The sequence below is a fragment of the Tachysurus fulvidraco genome, chromosome 3 (genome assembly GCF_022655615.1).
Source record: "Tachysurus fulvidraco isolate hzauxx_2018 chromosome 3, HZAU_PFXX_2.0, whole genome shotgun sequence".
NCBI lineage: Eukaryota > Metazoa > Chordata > Actinopteri > Siluriformes > Bagridae > Tachysurus > Tachysurus fulvidraco.
In genome coordinates, this window is record NC_062520.1 from 28,271,918 (window position 1) to 28,290,000 (window position 18,083).

The following is an 18,083-nucleotide window of genomic DNA, read 5'->3' on the forward strand; positions in this document are numbered from 1 at the left end:
TTTATTTATCTTTATATATATATATATATATATGTGTGTGTGTGTGTGTGTGTGTGTGTGTGAATCACACATGGATTTAAATAAACTATTTAATAAACATGATTAACAATAATAATAAACATTTCTCTGTCTCTCCCTCTGTTTTATATTAAACATGACGTTTCAATGGCATTTTTGGAAAATTGTCCGTAGTGTGTGATTGCGTGAGTGAATGAGAGTGTGTGTGCCCTACGATGGGTTGGCACTCCGTCCAGGGTCCCCGTGACCCGAGGTAGTTCGGATAAGCGGTAGAAAATGAATGAATGAATGAATGACGTTTCAATCTGATCTGACTCCGCCTACTGGAACTATAGGTCCCGCCCACCCGCCATTCTAAATTGCCATGGCAACCCTGCGCGTGCCTCGTTCGATGTTTGAGAAAAACTGACAAACAGTTAAAGTGAATTCCAGATTTCGGATATTTTGACGCTCACACACGGTCTCCTATCTTCCGTGATCCAACTTATCTGCGTATCTCTTCGGTGAGTCTATTAGCAACTTAAATCTGTTTTTATTCCCCGCACAGTTTGTAATGCTCAGGTAATGTGAACATACAGTTAGCATGTTAGCACAGAGTCTGTCAGTGTTCACAGCTGTAACAACAACAACAACAACAACAACAACAACAACAATAATAATAATAATATGTGTATTTTGCTAAGGAGGGTGATTCTGTCTGTATTTTAAATTTACATTAGCAAAATCTTGGGATGTTATTACTAAGTATTTTTTTAAATTCTTTAAAAATGTAATATATTTTTAAATTCATAAATTTCTATTTTAAAGTCTTGGACATTCTTAAATAAATTTTTCCTGTTACTTTTATTTTATATTAAAGTCTTTAATACCTGCACGTGAACTGTCTGTGAGCTGCTGCGATACGGTTTCAGGGAACATTATTGAGATATTGTTTGTTTGTTTTTTACATAAGCTTTCCAATTAATAAAATCTGTGTATATTCTGAATAAAACATTAACACTAATGTTCGAAGCCAAAATTGTATCAGGGATTGATGATCATGGAACATGTTGGTATGAGGGTTTTGTTTTACTGTCAGGTTTAATATGATTATATTATGTATTTATGAGCAGGTCTAAAACTCAGGAGAAGAGATTCGAGAATGTGGTGTAAAGCTTGAACACGACCACGTTTCCACCTGTTCACTGTGATATTCCTCTTCACACAGCGAGATCTGTTCTTCCACATACAGTGAAAAGGTGAATAATGAGTGTGGAGGGAGTGTCCTCTTTACTGATGACATCATCACCAGGCAGATCACACACAATTCCTCTGGAGCACCTGGACTACAGCTACATCCAACACTGTCAAGATTTGAAATACCTGGAAAAGATCCTGAATGTGCTCAGGTATATGCTCAGGATTATATGCCCATGTACATAGCTCACTGTTTATTGGTTATTATAATGACTCCACCCTTCAGGTCAGGTACAGAGGGGACATATCCACAGCTGACAGATTTCTGTGAGAAGCGCATTGAGACATTAGACCCGAGACATCGTGCTCTTAGGAAGGACAAATTTCCAGCTACAGCCGCATCCTTTTCTACAGATGAGTGGAAACACATCACTGATGACTTACAGGTATGACAGGTGTATCATTACATTGTTACCTTTACTTCACGATGTATGTAACACAGGAAGTAGGTAAACATGTGTGATGATTTGGATTGTGTGTGTGTGTGTGTGTGTCCTTCCCAGACCTGGCAGAGGGAGATCACAGAGAGAGAGCAGCAGCTCATGCAGTCACCCACCTTGAACCCTGACACACTCCATCCTGTACGCAACTTCACCCTAGAGGTATACACACACACACAAGCCTTGTGTATGTAAGGCTGGTGTTACACTGTACAGAAAATGTTTATTTTCACACTAAATAGTTTTAATCATCAAGTTACACTTTATTCTGCCCACAATGTCTCTGTCCATGGTACTTATGTAGGGCTTGCTTTATTTTGTGTGTGTGTGAGATATTAATTCTGAATTATCCACAGAGACCACCAAACACCACAGCCACTGTGAGCAGTAAACGATGTGCTGTTCCACGTGCATACAGTGACTGGGACAGGTGTGTGTGTGATAGATAGATAGATAGATAGATAGATAGATAGATAGATAGATAGATAGATAGATAGATAGATAGATAGATAGATAGATAGAGAGTGAGTGAGTGAGTGAGTGAGTGAGTGAGTGAGTGAGTGAGTGAGTGAGTGAGTGAGTGAGTGAGTGAGTGAGTGAGTGAGTGAGTGAGTGAGTGAGTGAGTGAGTGAGTGAGTGAGTGAGTGAGTGAGTGAGTGAGTGAGTGTGTGTGTGTGTGTGTGTGTGTCTGAGTGAAAGAGAGAGAGTAAGAGACAGAGTGTGTGTGTGTGTGTGTGTGTGTGTGTGTGTGTGTGTATACCAGGTACTTATGCCTCATGATTATTGTACTGCAGGTTTGATGTTGATAAAGAGTGTGCTAAGATAGATGAGGACATAAATAGCAACAACGCCCCTGCTGTGATAAATACAGCTCACACAAACATCACACACCACATCGACACCTCAGGTGAGTATTGTCTCACACACACACACAGTATGCCATTGTATGTACTCTTCATTTTGCAGACTTTTCAGTGCAGTGTGTGAAATCACACAATGCTTTACAGTGTGTTACCAAAGAAATGAGGAGTTCCCATTAAATGCTGCAGCAGGAATAGGGAATTTGGGGTAGAAAATAGGGAACCGTTTCATATTTGATACCTAAGCATGTCCTGTTTTATGTTCTTTTATATTTTATTATTTATATTATTAATGTTGATTTTTTTTTTATTTTAGTTCTGACACAGCAGGAGAAAAGTGTGTTAGCCACTCGAGAGAAGGAGAAAGGAAATGAGGCCTTTAGAGCAAGGGATTGGGACGAGGCTGTAGTCTACTACACTAGGTCAGATCTCATACAACACACACACACACACACACACACACACACACACACACACACACACACACACACACACACACACACACACACACACAGAGAAAACTTTAATGAACTATAATACACCATGGGCTACAACACATGGCAATCTCTGCTATTATTGTGTGTGTGTGTGTGTGTGTGTGTGTGTGTGTGTGTGTGTGTGTGTACCTGGGTATGTGCAGGAGTCTGGGTATCTTGCCCACAGTAGCTGGGTTTAATAACCGAGCTCAGGCTGAGATTAAACTGCAGCGCTGGACTGATGCATTAAAAGACTGTGATGCTGTGCTGAACATTGAAAGTCACAACTATAAAGGTGAGAGTCCTTCACCTGATCTCACCTGATCACTCTAATCTTACCTTGATCTCATCTTATCTAACTCTTGCCTCTAACTTACATTGCAAACATCACTTTAACCTACTACCACTGCTCATACAGGAATGTCACGTAATTCTATGATTTTACTCTGTGTGTGTGTGTGTGTGTGTGTGTGTGTGTGTGTGTGTGTGTGTGTGTTTTGTAGCTTTGCTGCGTCGTGCGAGTGTATACAAACATCTGGGAAAGCTACAGGAAGCACATGAAGACATCACAAGTGTTCTTCATTCTGAACCTCACAATGTCACAGCACAGGTAGAAAAGACACACGTCATCTATTCATTACCGCACAGACAAGAACACACACTCTCACACACTCTCACACACACAGACACACACACACACACAGACACACACACACAGACACATCATCAATCCATTACGGCACAGACAAGAACACAAACACACGCATCATCCAGCCATTTAACCAGCATGATCTTTAAGCAATTTTTACTACTCCATTCACCTCTACAACACTGTGTGTGATTGTATGAACAGAAACTCCTGCAGGAAGTGAATGAGAGGATAAATACAGAGCTGCCACACAAATCATGCCCACCAAACCAGCCAAGAAATGGCAAGAAGCTTCTGATTGAAGACGTGGGTGAGGAAATGGATGAAGAGACAAATGGAGAGAAAGGTGATGTCATCAAAACACTGACAATCTAACCTGCACTTTCTGTGTGTGTGTGTGTGAGACCATGTTTGTTGTGTCATGTTCCCTTTGTCTCAGCCCACTGGTGAATTGTGATTGGCCACATTGGTTGCCCTTCTGTAGCCAGTCAGGTTTCAGGACTGAGCTCTGATGTTTATGGGAAGTGTCCTAAATGAACAACTGTAGTATACAACCAGTCTGTCTGTCTCTTTTTCTCTCAGATGCTGAAAGTGAACGAGTGGACAAACACCCGGAAACAGAAGAACAGATGGATGGAGAGACAGCGAGACAGGCAGAAATAAAGGTAGATGGAGAGATAGAGAGACAGACAGAGAGATGGACAGATGGAGTGAGACAGTGTGTGGACACTGCAGCAGTGAAGCATGAGGGAAATGATCTGTACAGGAAAGGACAATATGGAGAAGCAGCTGAGAAATACACACACAGCATCACAACACTTACACAATTAGGTATACACACACACACACACACACACACGCACACACAGTATTACTTACAGGAACACTGACCCTCTGTATGTGTGTGTTTTTTCTGCAGATGTGTACAGTAAGGATGACATGTTTGTTCTGTACTGTAACAGAGCTGCATGCTTCCTGAAGATGGGACGGTGTTCTGAGTGTGTGTCAGACTGCTGTCGGTGAGCAGTATTCCTTACACCCTACACCCAACACCTTATACCCTAAATCCTACACCCTACACACTACACCCTACACGCTACACACTACACCCTACACCCTAAACACTACACCCTAAAAACTACCCTAAACCCTACACCCTACACACAACACCCTTAACCCTACACCCTAAACCCTACACCCTAAACACTACACCCTACACCCTAAACACTACACCCTACACCCTAAACACTACTCCCTACACCCTAAACCCTACACCCTAAACCCTACACCCTATGAACAACACACTAAACACTACACCCTAAACTCTACACCCTAAACACTACACCCTACATCCTAAACACTACACCCTAAACACTACATCACATCCCATATTCTATTTCCTAAACGCTACACTCTACACCACATATCTTACACCATGTACACTGGGTTATAGTAAATAAATCTAACCACTCTATTCCCTCTTCCATAAAGAACCATAAGCCATGATCCTGTGTGTGTGTGTGTGTGTGTGTGTGTGTGTGTGTGTGTGTGGGCCTTGGTGTGTGTATCAGAGCTCTACATTTGAAGCCGTATAGTGTGAAAGCTCTTTTGAGGCGAGCAATGGCATTTGAGGCACTGGAAAAATTTCGACTGGCTTATGTGGATTACAGAACTGTACAACAAATAAACTCACACATTGTACAACAGCATGTCAACAGGTAACAAACACACACAGCACAGGAAATCTTAATTACAGCCTAGTGGAAATGAAGTTGATGCCTCACATTATGTATGTTTTTGAGCACATGTTCTGTGTGTGTGTGTGTGTGTGTGTGTGTGTGTGTGTGTGTGTGTGTGTTTGTGTGTTTGTGTGTGATTTATATGTAGGCTTACTAAGGTGCTAATGGAACTGGATGGTCCAGATTGGAGAACAAAACTCCCAGAGGTTCCATTTGTCCCAATGTCCATTCCACATGACTGTACAGAGACTCTGCCCATGTCACAAACCACACCCATCACACACCCTGTGCCTACTATGGAAACTCCACCTAATACAGAGACTCCACCTACCATGAAGATTTCACCCACCGGACAGTGTCCACCCACAGTAGAGGTACTGCCACACACAGAGACTCCTCCCACTGGTGGTCCATCCCAAACAGGCAGGCGTATCAACATAGCAGAGGTGTGTTCGTGTGTGTGGGTGTATGTGTATGTGCTGGTGTGCTTGATCGATTAATCAATAAATCCAGCTATACACTCATAGTCCAGTTATACACTCGTATCTCTGTTTGTGTGTGTTTGTATGCACATGCAGGTGGAGAGTGATGTAACTGATGAAGATGGTGATGAAGGCATTGAGGATAAAGATGAAGATGGTGCTGCAGCAGCTGCTGATGAAATAGATGTTAATTATATAAAGACCTCCTGTTTATCCAACAGATGTGCTGTTTCACCTGCAAACAGTGACTGGGACAGGTGTGTGTGTGAAAGATAGATAAGACAGATATAGAGAGAGTATGAGAGAGAGAAAGAGTGTGTGTGTGTGTGTGTGTGTGTGTGTGTGTGTGTGTGTGTACCAGGTACTTATGCCTCATTATTATTGTACTGCAGGTTTGATGTTGATAAAGAGTGTGCTAAGATAGATGAGGACATAAATAGCAACAACGCCCCTGCTGTGATAAATACAACTCACAGAAACATCACACACCACATCGACACCTCAGGTGAGTATTGTCTCACACACACACACACAGTATGCCATTGTATGTACTCTTCATTTTGCAGACTTTTCAGTGCAGTGTGTGAAATCACACAATGCTTTACAGTGTGTTACCAAAGAAATGAGGAGTTCCCATTAAATGCTGCAGCAGGAATAGGGAATATGGGGTAGAAAATAGGGAACCATTTCATTGTCCATGTTCTTTTATATTTTATTATTTATATTATTACTGTTGATTTTTTTTTATTTTAGTTCTGACACAGCAGGAGAAAAGTGTGTTAGCCACTCGAGAGAAGGAGAAAGGAAATGAGGCCTTTAGAGCGAGGGATTGGGACGAAGCTGTAGTCTACTACACCAGGTCAGATCTCATACAACACACACAGACACACACACACACACACACACACACACACACACACACACACACACACACACACAGAGAAAACTTTAATGAATTATAATACACCATGAGCTACAACACATGGCAATCTCTGCTATTATCAGTGTGTGTGTGTGTGTGTGTGTGTGTGTGTGTACCTGGGTATGTGCAGGAGTCTGGGTATCTTGCCCACAGTAGCTGGGTTTAATAACCGAGCTCAGGCTGAGATTAAACTGCAGCGCTGGACTGATGCATTAAAAGACTGTGATGCTGTGCTGAACATTGAAAGTCACAACTATAAAGGTGAGAGTCCTTCACCTGATCTCACCTGATCACTCTAATCTTACCTTGATCTCATCTTATCTAACTCTTGCCTCTAACTTACATTGCAAACATCACTTTAACCTACTACCACTGCTCATACAGGAATGTCACGTAATTCTATGATTTTACTCATTTACATTTACAGCATTTGGCAAACGCCCTTATCCAGAGCAATATACAGAATTGCTTAAGTCTCTATCATTGGATACATTAACTCTGGTTCACTAGGTTACATACTTAAGATACCATGAGTCTAAAACATTGTTCAAAGTTGTTTTTTTTTTGGTTTTTATAAACATATATGCAACCATGGGAGGAAGTGCTAGTTGAAGTGTTTCCTGAATAAGTAGGTCTTCAACCGTCATTTGAAAATAACCAGTGACTCAGCTGTCTGGACCCCTAGGGGAAGTTCATTCCACCACCTTGGTGGGAGAACAGAAAAGAGTCTTTTAGTATACTTGCCTCTTACCCTGAGAGATGGTGGGACCAGTTGAGCAGTGCTGGTAGATCTAAGGGTGTGGGGTGCAGTGTGAGGGCTTTGAGGTAAGAGGGAGCTGGTCCATTTTTGGCTTTGTAGGGAAGCATCAGTGTTTTGAATCTGATGCGTGCAGCTACCGGAAGCACAGTGGAGGAATCTTAGCAGCGGGCTGGTATGTGAGAACTTAGGCAGGTTGAAAACAAGCAGTGCAGCTGCATTTTGGATCATTTGCAGAGGACAAATTGCGTTCATAGGTTGACCTGCCAGCAGTGCGTTGCAGTAGTCCACTCTTGAAATGACAAGAGACTGAACAAGTTCCTGAGCAGCCTGTGTGGACAAAAATGGCAGTTGATTGTCCATGGTCACCCCAAGGTTGCGAACTGTGGCTAAAGGGGAGATCAGATCGTTTTGCAGGGATATAGCAAGATCATGACCTGGGGATGAATCACCTGGGATGATCAGCAGTTCAGTTTTGCTGGGATTGAGCTTTAACTGATGAGCAGTCATCCATGATGATATTTCTGTCAGACATGCTGAGATCTGATCAGAAGCTGTGATATCTGAGGCTGGGAAAGAGAAGATACGTTGTGTATCATCAGCATAGCAGTGGTAAGAGAACCCATGTGATGAAATAACTTCACTAAGAGAGTGTGTATACAGGGAGAAAAGAAGAGGACCAAGTACTGAGCGCTGTGGGACACCAGTGGAGAGTCTGCGTGGAGCAACTGTCACTCCCCTCCATGTTACCTGATATGAGCGTCCTTCCAGGTAGGAAGCGAACCATTCCCAAGCTGATCCGCAAATCCCTAGACTCCTGAGGGTGGAAAAGAGAGTCTTGTGGTTGACCGTATGAACGCTGCTGAAAGGTCAAGGAGGATAAGGACAGATGACAGTTTGGCTGATCTAGCAACATGTAGTTTCCCAGAGTCATCCAAAAGGGCTGTCTCTGTGGAATGAGCTGCTTTAAAGCCAGACTGGCTGGGATCTTGGAGGTTGTTCTGTGAGAGATAGACAGACAGTTGATTATAGACAACGCATTCAAGAATATTTGAAACGAGAGAAGTGATACTGGTCTGCAGTTACTGATGTCTGATGGATCCTGATCAGGTTTGTTTAGGATGGTAAATAAACCTTGCTCTCTTGATAGTAAACTTGATAGTAGTAATGAAAAGCAGAAGGTCATGCGAGATGGTCTGGAGCATAGTGGAAGGGAGTGGATCCAATGGGCAGGTGGTATGATTGCAAGACTGTGAGTTGTAAAATCTCTTCTGCTGCTACAGTTGAGAAATACAACAATGGAGGTGTAGGGGAATCCAGACTGTAAGTTGTAAGTGCAGTCAGAGTAGAAGTGAAGGTCCTGCAGATTTTCTCAATCTTTTCATGGTAGAAAGAAGCAGAGTCTTCTGCAGTCAGAGAGGATGAAGCAGGTGGAGCCAGGGGGGGTTGAAAAGAGAACAGATGATGTTGTGGAGCTTCTGAGGGTCTTGTGCCGAAGCTTCAAGCTTTTCCTTGTAGAAAGAAATCTTGGCATAAATCACATCTGAGGAGAACTTGGCCTGGAGTGTATGGTAAGAATCAAGATCTGCATCAAGTTGTGATTTCATCCACATTCTCTCAGATGATCTTAGCTCTCTTCGATTGTTGCGCAACACATCTGAATGCCAAGGAGCAGAACAAGACGTTTTCTTGGGTTTAGTGAACAGAGGGCAGAGAAAGTCCATGGTTGAGGAACGCAAGGAGAGGAATCTGTTCCTGATTCCAAGGGTAGTGAGGAAAAGGACTCCGTATCAGGAAGAGAAGAAATCGTGCCAGAAGCTACAGAAGAATTGGAGACAGAGTGGAGGTTGTGGTGGATAAGAGTGAGGGAGTGAGAGGTAGTTTTAGGTAGGATAGGGAGAGTGATGGTGAGGGATACCAGGTGATGATTGGAGGGGTAGCAGTCCTGTCTGTAGCTACATACTCTGTGTGTGTGTGTATGTGTGTGTGTGTGTGTTTTGTAGCTCTGCTGCGTCGTGCGACTGCATACAAACATCTGGGAAAGCTACAGGAAGCACATGAAGACATCACAAGTGTTCTTCATTCTGAACCTCACAATGTCACAGCACAGGTAGAAAAGACACACGTCATCTATTCATTACCGCACAGACAAGAACACACACACGCACACACACACTCACACACACACACACACACACGCATCATCTAGCCATTTAACCAGCATGATCTTTAAGCAATGTTTACTACTCCATTCACCTCTACAACACTGTGTGTGATTGTATGAACAGAAACTCCTGCAGGAAGTGAATGAGAGGATAAATACAGAGCTGCCACACAAATCATGCCCACCAAACCAGCCAAGAAATGGCAAGAAGCTTCTGATTGAAGACGTGGGTGAGGAAATGGATGAAGAGACAAATGGAGAGAAAGGTGATGTCATCAAAACACTGACAATCTAACCTGCACTTTCTGTGTGTGTGTGTGTGAGACCATGTTTGTTGTGTCATGTTCCCTTTGTCTCAGCCCACTGGTGAATTGTGATTGGCCACATTGGTTGCCCTTCTGTAGCCAGTCAGGTTTCAGGACTGAGCTCTGATGTTTATGGGAAGTGTCCTAAATGAACAACTGTAGTATACAACCAGTCTGTCTGTCTCTTTTTCTCTCAGATGCTGAAAGTGAACGAGTGGACAAACACCCGGAAACAGAAGAACAGATGGATGGAGAGACAGCGAGACAGGCAGAAATAAAGGTAGATGGAGAGATAGAGAGACAGACAGAGAGATGGACAGATGGAGTGAGACAGTGTGTGGACACTGCAGCAGTGAAGCATGAGGGAAATGATCTGTACAGGAAAGGACAATATGGAGAAGCAGCTGAGAAATACACACACAGCATCACAACACTTACACAATTAGGTATACACACACACACACACACACACACACACGCACACACAGTATTACTTACAGGAACACTGACCCTCTGTATGTGTGTGTTTTTTCTGCAGATGTGTACAGTAAGGATGACATGTTTGTTCTGTACTGTAACAGAGCTGCATGCTTCCTGAAGATGGGACGGTGTTCTGAGTGTGTGTCAGACTGCTGTCGGTGAGCAGTATTCCTTACACCCTACACCCAACACCTTATACCCTAAATCCTACACCCTACACACTACACCCTACACGCTACACACTACACCCTACACCCTAAACACTACACCCTAAAAACTACCCTAAACCCTACACCCTACACACAACACCCTTAACCCTACACCCTAAACCCTACACCCTAAACACTACACCCTACACCCTAAACACTACACCCTACACCCTAAACACTACTCCCTACACCCTAAACCCTACACCCTAAACCCTACACTTTATGAACAACACACTAAACACTACACCCTAAACTCTACACCCTAAACACTACACCCTACATCCTAAACACTACACCCTAAACACTACATCACATCCCATATTCTATTTCCTAAACGCTACACTCTACACCACATATCTTACACCATGTACACTGGGTTATAGTAAATAAATCTAACCACTCTATTCCCTCTTCCATAAAGAACCATAAGCCATGATCCTGTGTGTGTGTGTGTGTGTGTGTGTGTGTGTGTGTGGGCCTTGGTGTGTGTATCAGAGCTCTACATTTGAAGCCGTATAGTGTGAAAGCTCTTTTGAGGCGAGCAATGGCATTTGAGGCACTGGAAAAATTTCGACTGGCTTATGTGGATTACAGAACTGTACAACAAATAAACAACTCACACATTGTACAACAGCATGTCAACAGGTAACAAACACACACAGCACAGGAAATCTTAATTACAGCCTAGTGGAAATGAAGTTGATGCCTCACATTATGTATGTTTTTGAGCACATGTTCTGTGTGTGTGTGTGTGTGTGTGTGTGTGTGTGTGTGTGTGTGTGTGTGTGTGTGTGTGTGTGTGTGTGTGTGATTTATATGTAGGCTTACTAAGGTGCTAATGGAACTGGATGGTCCAGATTGGAGAACAAAACTCCCAGAGGTTCCATTTGTCCCAATGTCCATTCCACATGACTGTACAGAGACTCTGCCCATGTCACAAACCACACCCATCACACACCCTGTGCCTACTATGGAAACTCCACCTAATACAGAGACTCCACCTACCATGAAGATTTCACCCACCGGACAGTGTTCACCCACAGTAGAGGTACTGCCACACACAGAGACTCCTCCCACTGGTGGTCCATCCCAAACAGGCAGGCGTATCAACATAGCAGAGGTGTGTTCGTGTGTGTGGGTGTATGTGTATGTGTACAATATGTGCCGGTGTGTGCTTGATCGATTAATCAATAAATCCAGCTATACACTCATAGTCCAGTTATACACTCGTATCTCTGTTTGTGTGTGTGTGTGTGTTCGTCCGTATGCAGGTGGAGAGTGATGTAACTGATGAAGATGGAGATGAAAGCAATGAGGATAAAGATAAAGGTGGTGCTGCTGCAGCTGCTAATGAAATAGATGTTAATTATATCAAGACCTCCTGTTTAGCCAACGTCTTGGAGTTTAGGCAGGCCTTAAAATTGGCCCGTTGCCGTGGTGACCTGGTGGCCTGTGCCCAGCTTCTGAGGAGTGTGTCACCTCAAACCCTCCCTCAATACATTAGCTTGTATCTGGACACAGACACACTTAGCTTCATCATACACACACTACACAAACACATCCTGCCCACTGAGCCCGGCCTGGTTTATCGTCTTCTCACACACCTGCACACCATTGACAGATTCACAGTGAGTTTACACGCACACACATTACCCACATGTGTGAGAACAAACACAATCCTGATTATATGAACAATACTGTACCACATTTATAATGTTGAGAGTCACTTAACAATATCTGTGTGTGCGCGTGTGTGTGTGTGCGCGTGCGTGCGTGTGCGCGTGCGTGCGTGTGTGCGTGCGTGCGTGCGTGCGTGCGTGTGTGTGCACGCCTATACCTGTAGGTGGTTCTGATGCTGATGGACTCTGATGAGAAGACACAGATCACACAGTTGTTTGAGTGTTTGCGTGCCGTCGAGTCAGATGAGCTCACACATGAGAACATTAACAGCCTGGCTAAGAAGTTCATATAACATATATAGGTGAGATATGGTAGCTCAGTGGTTAAGGTGTTGGACACCTGATTGGAAGGTTATGAGTTCGAATCCCAGGTTCTCCAATCTGCCAACACTGGGTCCATGAGCAAGGCTCTTAACCCTTGTGGACACTTTAAAAATACAACCCTTTCATGATGTTTGTGGACAAAAAAATCAGATGTATAAATATATCAGATTAATATTTTTTCACATTTTTTGCATAAATGTGTTAATGAACCTCAGTTCTAATACTAAATCTTAAAAAAAAAGTTTTAATTTACGAACTAATTAGTGATGTCACAAATGTGCATAAAAACATGAAAATTACTTATTTTTTAATATAAAATAAAGTGAACTGGATTTTTAAAAAATATTTTATTACAGTCTTTTGTATGTCAATGATGACTAATAACTGGCTTTTATGCATTGTTAGTTTTTCTGCAGCATTCAATTTGATTTATTTCTTCCTCATTTACATCTGCCACATGTGGAAGCTTGTTTTTGCCTTGTTTTAAAAAATAAAAAGATTTATATGCAGCTATATCTCAGAATTGTGTCTTTATTTCTTTGAATTGCAACTTTATATCAGGATTTCTGGCTTTAAATCTCAGAATTCTTACTTTATTTCTAAATTCAAATTCAGATTTCTTTGTATAGAGCTTTTAATAATGGATATCGTCTCAAAGCAGCTTTTTACAGAAGGATCCATTTGCAAAGAAGACTATTTAAGGACTACCTTTGTGATGAGGATGTTTTTCACCTCTGTATGGAACTTCTGGCTGAACACATGATTTATGAAAGTACAAACCTCTACCTTAGACTTCATCAGTCGATCCTTTGGGGCAAGATTGTCTTCCTCATCCATTTAAATAAGGCCTATCAAATCACTCTGACAATTGTGAAAGCATGTTAGATTGCTGACATGCACAAAGCCTGACTTCAACTAGACACTAATTTTGTCACCATGATTTACTCTGATGGAGCTCACAGTCTGAGCGGTGATCTATAGTGTCAGGTTAAACTCAGTCAGGTGAAGAACTCTGAGAACTACAGATAACTTTCATGAATATTGTGATCTTCATTGCTTTGAGTTAATATCAGTTAATGTAGGTGAATGATGTTGGATGAAATGATGTTTGACTTCTGGATATGGAGGAGTTTTACACTGAAACTGAAAAGTATTATTATTGTTGATAATAATAATAATAATAATAATAATAATAATAATAATAATAATAATAATAATAATAATAATATATTAGACACCTAGGTGTAGATATCTATGATTCAATATTTAAAGTCAAGATCACTATTTTCTGATAACCCGGAAGCGGAAATAAGGACAGAAACGTGCCCGTACAGGACACAGTAATGGCGGCACTAGGATGTGGGAGATGTTTTCTCAAAAGGTTATTTAACACAAGTGTTAGTTACAGAGCAGCTGGATTACACACATTTATTAACACACACAACGCCGCACACTATTCTCCGTACCCGAGCGGAGCGCGTGCCCTGTCTCGTTCTCCGTTTAGTACCACGGACGGAAGTGACGCAGAGTTGACAGCGCGAGCTTCATACACACCGGAACGACATCAGCATGGTGAGACTTACTAATGATGTCAGACTTGTGCTTACTTATAACTACAGATTGTACTGTTTTATAGAAGGAAATGTCATGTTGGTGTGAACGACTACAACTTTAATTTAGGATCAATTAGATTTATATGAAATAAAGAAGTCGAGGCCACTTCAGACTTATAAGAAAAACACAAACACACAAAAACATCACTTTATAAATGATCCACACAGCTGGAAAACCACTCAAACAGTCTAAACACCAATCTGTGGATCTGAGGAGCAGCTCAGAGTCACAATAATAATAATAATAACAACAATAACAACAACAAATAAGCACAATATTAATCACAATAATCACAATGGGGGACACGGTGGTTTAGTGGTTAGCACGTTCGCCTCACACCTCCAGGGTTGGGGGTTCGATTCCTGTCCCCGCCTTGTGTGTGTGGAGTTTGCATGTCCTCCCCCTGCCTCGGGGGTTTCCTCCGGGTACTCCGGTTTCCTCCCCCGGTCCAAAGACATGCATGGTAGGTTGATTGGCATCTCTGGAAAATTGTCCATAGTGTGTGAGTGCCCTGAGATGGGTTGGCACTCCAGGGTGTATCCTGCCTCGATGCCCGATGACGCCTGAGATAGGCACAGGCTCCCTGTGACCCGAGGTAGTTTGGATAAGCGGTAGAAAATGGAATGAATTAATAATAATAATAATAATAATTTATTATTATTATTATTATTATTATTATTATTATTATTATTATTATTATTATTACCACAATAATAATAATAATGATAAAATAATAATAACAATACTAATAACAACAACAATAATAACAATAATCATGATGATGATGATGATAATAATAATATAACAATAATAATAATAATAATAAAAATCATAAGAATAAGAATATGCTCAGAATAAGGGCATCAAAATCCTGACATCAACAAAAGCAGTAGACATGCTGAAAGTGTGTGTGTGTGTGTGTGTTTAGGTGGAGCTGTGTTTAACCTTGATGTGTTGGTGTCTCTCCTGCGGGAGGAAAATGGATCGGACATCTGTGTGATCCGAGTCCCAGATGAGCTCAAATACACTGAGTACTTCATCGTAGTGAGCGGCTCTTCAACTCGCCACCTGAGAGCTATGTCACAGTACGCCATTAAAGTGGTAAACACACATATAGACTCTGCTGACTCATATGACCCTGTGTGTGCATGTGGGATGTGTACACATATATATGATCGATTGAGTCTTTAGTTTCTGTGTTTCAGTATAAGTTCCTGAGAAGAGACAGCGATCCACACACACACATAGAGGGACAGGACTGTGATGACTGGATGTGTATTGATTTTGGTGAGTAATGATCAGTGAACAGTGAATTATAGGAATAGAGATTTTATATACGTATATATATATATATATATATATATATATATATATATATATATATATATATATATATATATATATATATATATATATATATATATACGTATATATATTATAATGTGTCTGAGATGTTATCTCTAATATGATTATAATGTAATATAATTGATCTTCAATCTTGTGTGTATTTGTGTGTGCGCTCAGGGTCGATGGTGGTCCACTTCATGCTACCGGAGACAAGAGAAAAATTCCAGTTGGAGACACTGTGGACGCTGCGGAGCTATGAACAACTGACCAACATCACACCACCACACACACTGCCTCCTGACTTCATACTCACACACACACACACACTGACTGACACACACACTCCCACACACTCTGCCTCCTGACTTCATACTCACACACACACACACACACACACACACACACACACACACACACACACACACTCATGCACATTTTTCTCTGATTGGAAGTTTATAGTACACACTATAATATACACACTAACATGGAAGAACCCAGTTTATACACCTGTCTGTAGGCACCTGTCTGTAGAGAAATATGATGTTTATTTACATGGCAATGTTACTGAACATCTCCCACACTGATCAATAAAAATGACTCGGTTCACCAGAGATTCATTTCTGATTAACTTCAGTCTTAGACACGAAAAACACAAGTAGCAGCAGCTCCACCACAGCTCAGAGGAGCGAGTGTGTGTCTGTGTGTGTGTGTTTATGGATGTGAACAAATTCTGGTGTTCTGTTCTGTTGAGACGAGGTGTGGAGTCACCACAGAGCTGTGTTTGTGAAAGAATTCAGGTGCTCAGGAGAAGCTCCATGTGGGAGTCTCTATTGAATTCAGAGTCAGTGCGGTGATGGAGCTTATGGAGGTGCTGTGGTGATGATGCTCCTCCACCAGACCTCATCTTCAGTAGTCTGCTGCACACACAGTGGGACCTGAGATTCTATGAAGAATGCTATCTCTGACGTTTCCTGTGCAGTGTGTTGTTGTTCGTCTTGTCTGGTCTGCAGCGCAGGTTGACACTAAAGTACCTGCATTACCTGTACCACCTCCACCTCCTCCTATTTGATGGTTCTTGGTCCTTTAATCTCTGTAAACCCCAGTTTGTTTCTTGTCCAGTGCAGCTCACTGACCAGTACTCACTGACCAGTACTCACTGACCAGTCAGTACTCACTGACCAGTCAGTACTCACTGACCAGTACTCACTGACCAGTCAGTACTCACTGACCAGTACTCACTGACCAGTACTCACTGACCAGTAAGTACTCACTGACCAGTACTCACTGAGGGCTCACTGAAGCCGCCACAATAGACATAACAGCATTCGATCAAATTGAGGTTTTGGGTTTATTCCGTTTCAGAGACATATACAGTTGTGCTCAAAACTATTCATACCCCTTGGATCATTTTTCATTTATAAAAACTACTTGGGTGAAACTTTCATTGTATTTAATATATTAGTTTCTATACACAAACCCACATGTGTGTTAGATAAGTTTCACCAATTAAGCCCTAATTATGTTAAATAGTAACAACTGCCCTTAAAGTATTATTAAGGGGCAAAAAATTATTCTCAGTCACTGTCACCATGCCCAGGAAGAAAGAACTCAGTCATGATCTTCCTACGTATGTTGTCAATGCCCATAGTGGGGGCAAAGGCTACAAGGCCATTTCAAAAGAACTAGATGTCCCTGAGAAGTTCAAGATGTTCAACACTGTCAAAAAAAGCCTGGATGGGCTTGGCAGGAAGTGCAAAATATCTTCTAGAGTCGCTAGAAAGATCCGAAAATACCATCCAAATGGTCAAGAACAGTAGAGGTCATTTCCTGCTATGCGGATGCTTCTCTGCCAGTGGTACAGGTAAACCTGTTTAGATGATTGTATCATGAAAAAAGAGGACTATCCCAAGATTCTTGATGAAAACCTGGTGGTGTCAGCACACAAGCTCAACCTGCTAGATAACTGGACATACGGTACCGGCAGGATAATGACACGAAGCATACAACCCGGGTGGTCAAGCAATGGTTCAGGGACAACAACATTAAAAATCTTGAGTGGCCAAGTCCGATCCCTGACCTGAACCCAATTGAGAATGTGTGGAGAGAGTTGAAGATCCGGTCAGGGATAGGAAGCCTTCCAATCTCCAACAAATAGAGGCTTTTGTGAAGGAAGAGTGGGGAAACACACCAGAGCAGATCGGTAGAAATTGTTTGCAGGCTGTCATTAAGAACAATGATCTTGTATATAATAATCTATTGATTATTGAAACATTGTAATATAAAGGGTATGAATAATTTTGAACATGGTCATTTTTGAATATTTGTCATTAAAAACCCATGAAATGCCATATTTCTTGTTTGTCACAGATTTAATATGTGAAA

General features: G+C 41.8%; 2 protein-coding genes across 5 annotated transcripts; both read left to right on the forward strand.

Annotated features, from left to right (window-relative positions):
- Window positions 1-353: 353 nt before the first annotated feature.
- spag1b (sperm associated antigen 1b) lies at window positions 354-13,216 on the forward strand. Of its 4 annotated transcripts, none has more exons than XM_047811207.1 (27): window positions 354-521; window positions 1,131-1,406; window positions 1,481-1,640; window positions 1,758-1,856; window positions 2,051-2,124; window positions 2,489-2,601; window positions 2,871-2,976; window positions 3,195-3,325; window positions 3,534-3,640; window positions 3,884-4,025; window positions 4,262-4,510; window positions 4,599-4,698; window positions 5,251-5,397; window positions 5,567-5,864; window positions 5,997-6,157; window positions 6,293-6,405; window positions 6,654-6,759; window positions 6,953-7,083; window positions 8,243-8,350; window positions 9,583-9,689; window positions 9,868-10,009; window positions 10,246-10,494; window positions 10,587-10,686; window positions 11,233-11,382; window positions 11,560-11,857; window positions 12,009-12,365; window positions 12,581-13,216. In XM_047811207.1, exons 2-27 carry the CDS (start codon window positions 1,264-1,266, stop codon window positions 12,707-12,709), a joined length of 4,020 nt encoding a protein of 1,339 aa, XP_047667163.1. In that variant the 5' UTR covers window positions 354-521; window positions 1,131-1,263; the 3' UTR covers window positions 12,710-13,216. The 4 variants fall into 4 exon arrangements, with proteins under 4 accessions (XP_047667163.1, XP_047667162.1, XP_047667164.1 ...); XM_047811206.1 differs by having other exon boundaries at window positions 1,226-1,406; XM_047811208.1 differs by having other exon boundaries at window positions 1,250-1,406.
- An 827-nt stretch (window positions 13,217-14,043) lies between these two features.
- malsu1 (mitochondrial assembly of ribosomal large subunit 1) lies at window positions 14,044-16,312 on the forward strand. Its single transcript, XM_027155060.2, has 4 exons — window positions 14,044-14,312; window positions 15,283-15,455; window positions 15,560-15,641; window positions 15,879-16,312. Exons 1-4 carry the CDS (start codon window positions 14,084-14,086, stop codon window positions 16,064-16,066), a joined length of 672 nt encoding a protein of 223 aa, XP_027010861.2. The 5' UTR covers window positions 14,044-14,083; the 3' UTR covers window positions 16,067-16,312.
- Window positions 16,313-18,083: the final 1,771 nt, after the last annotated feature.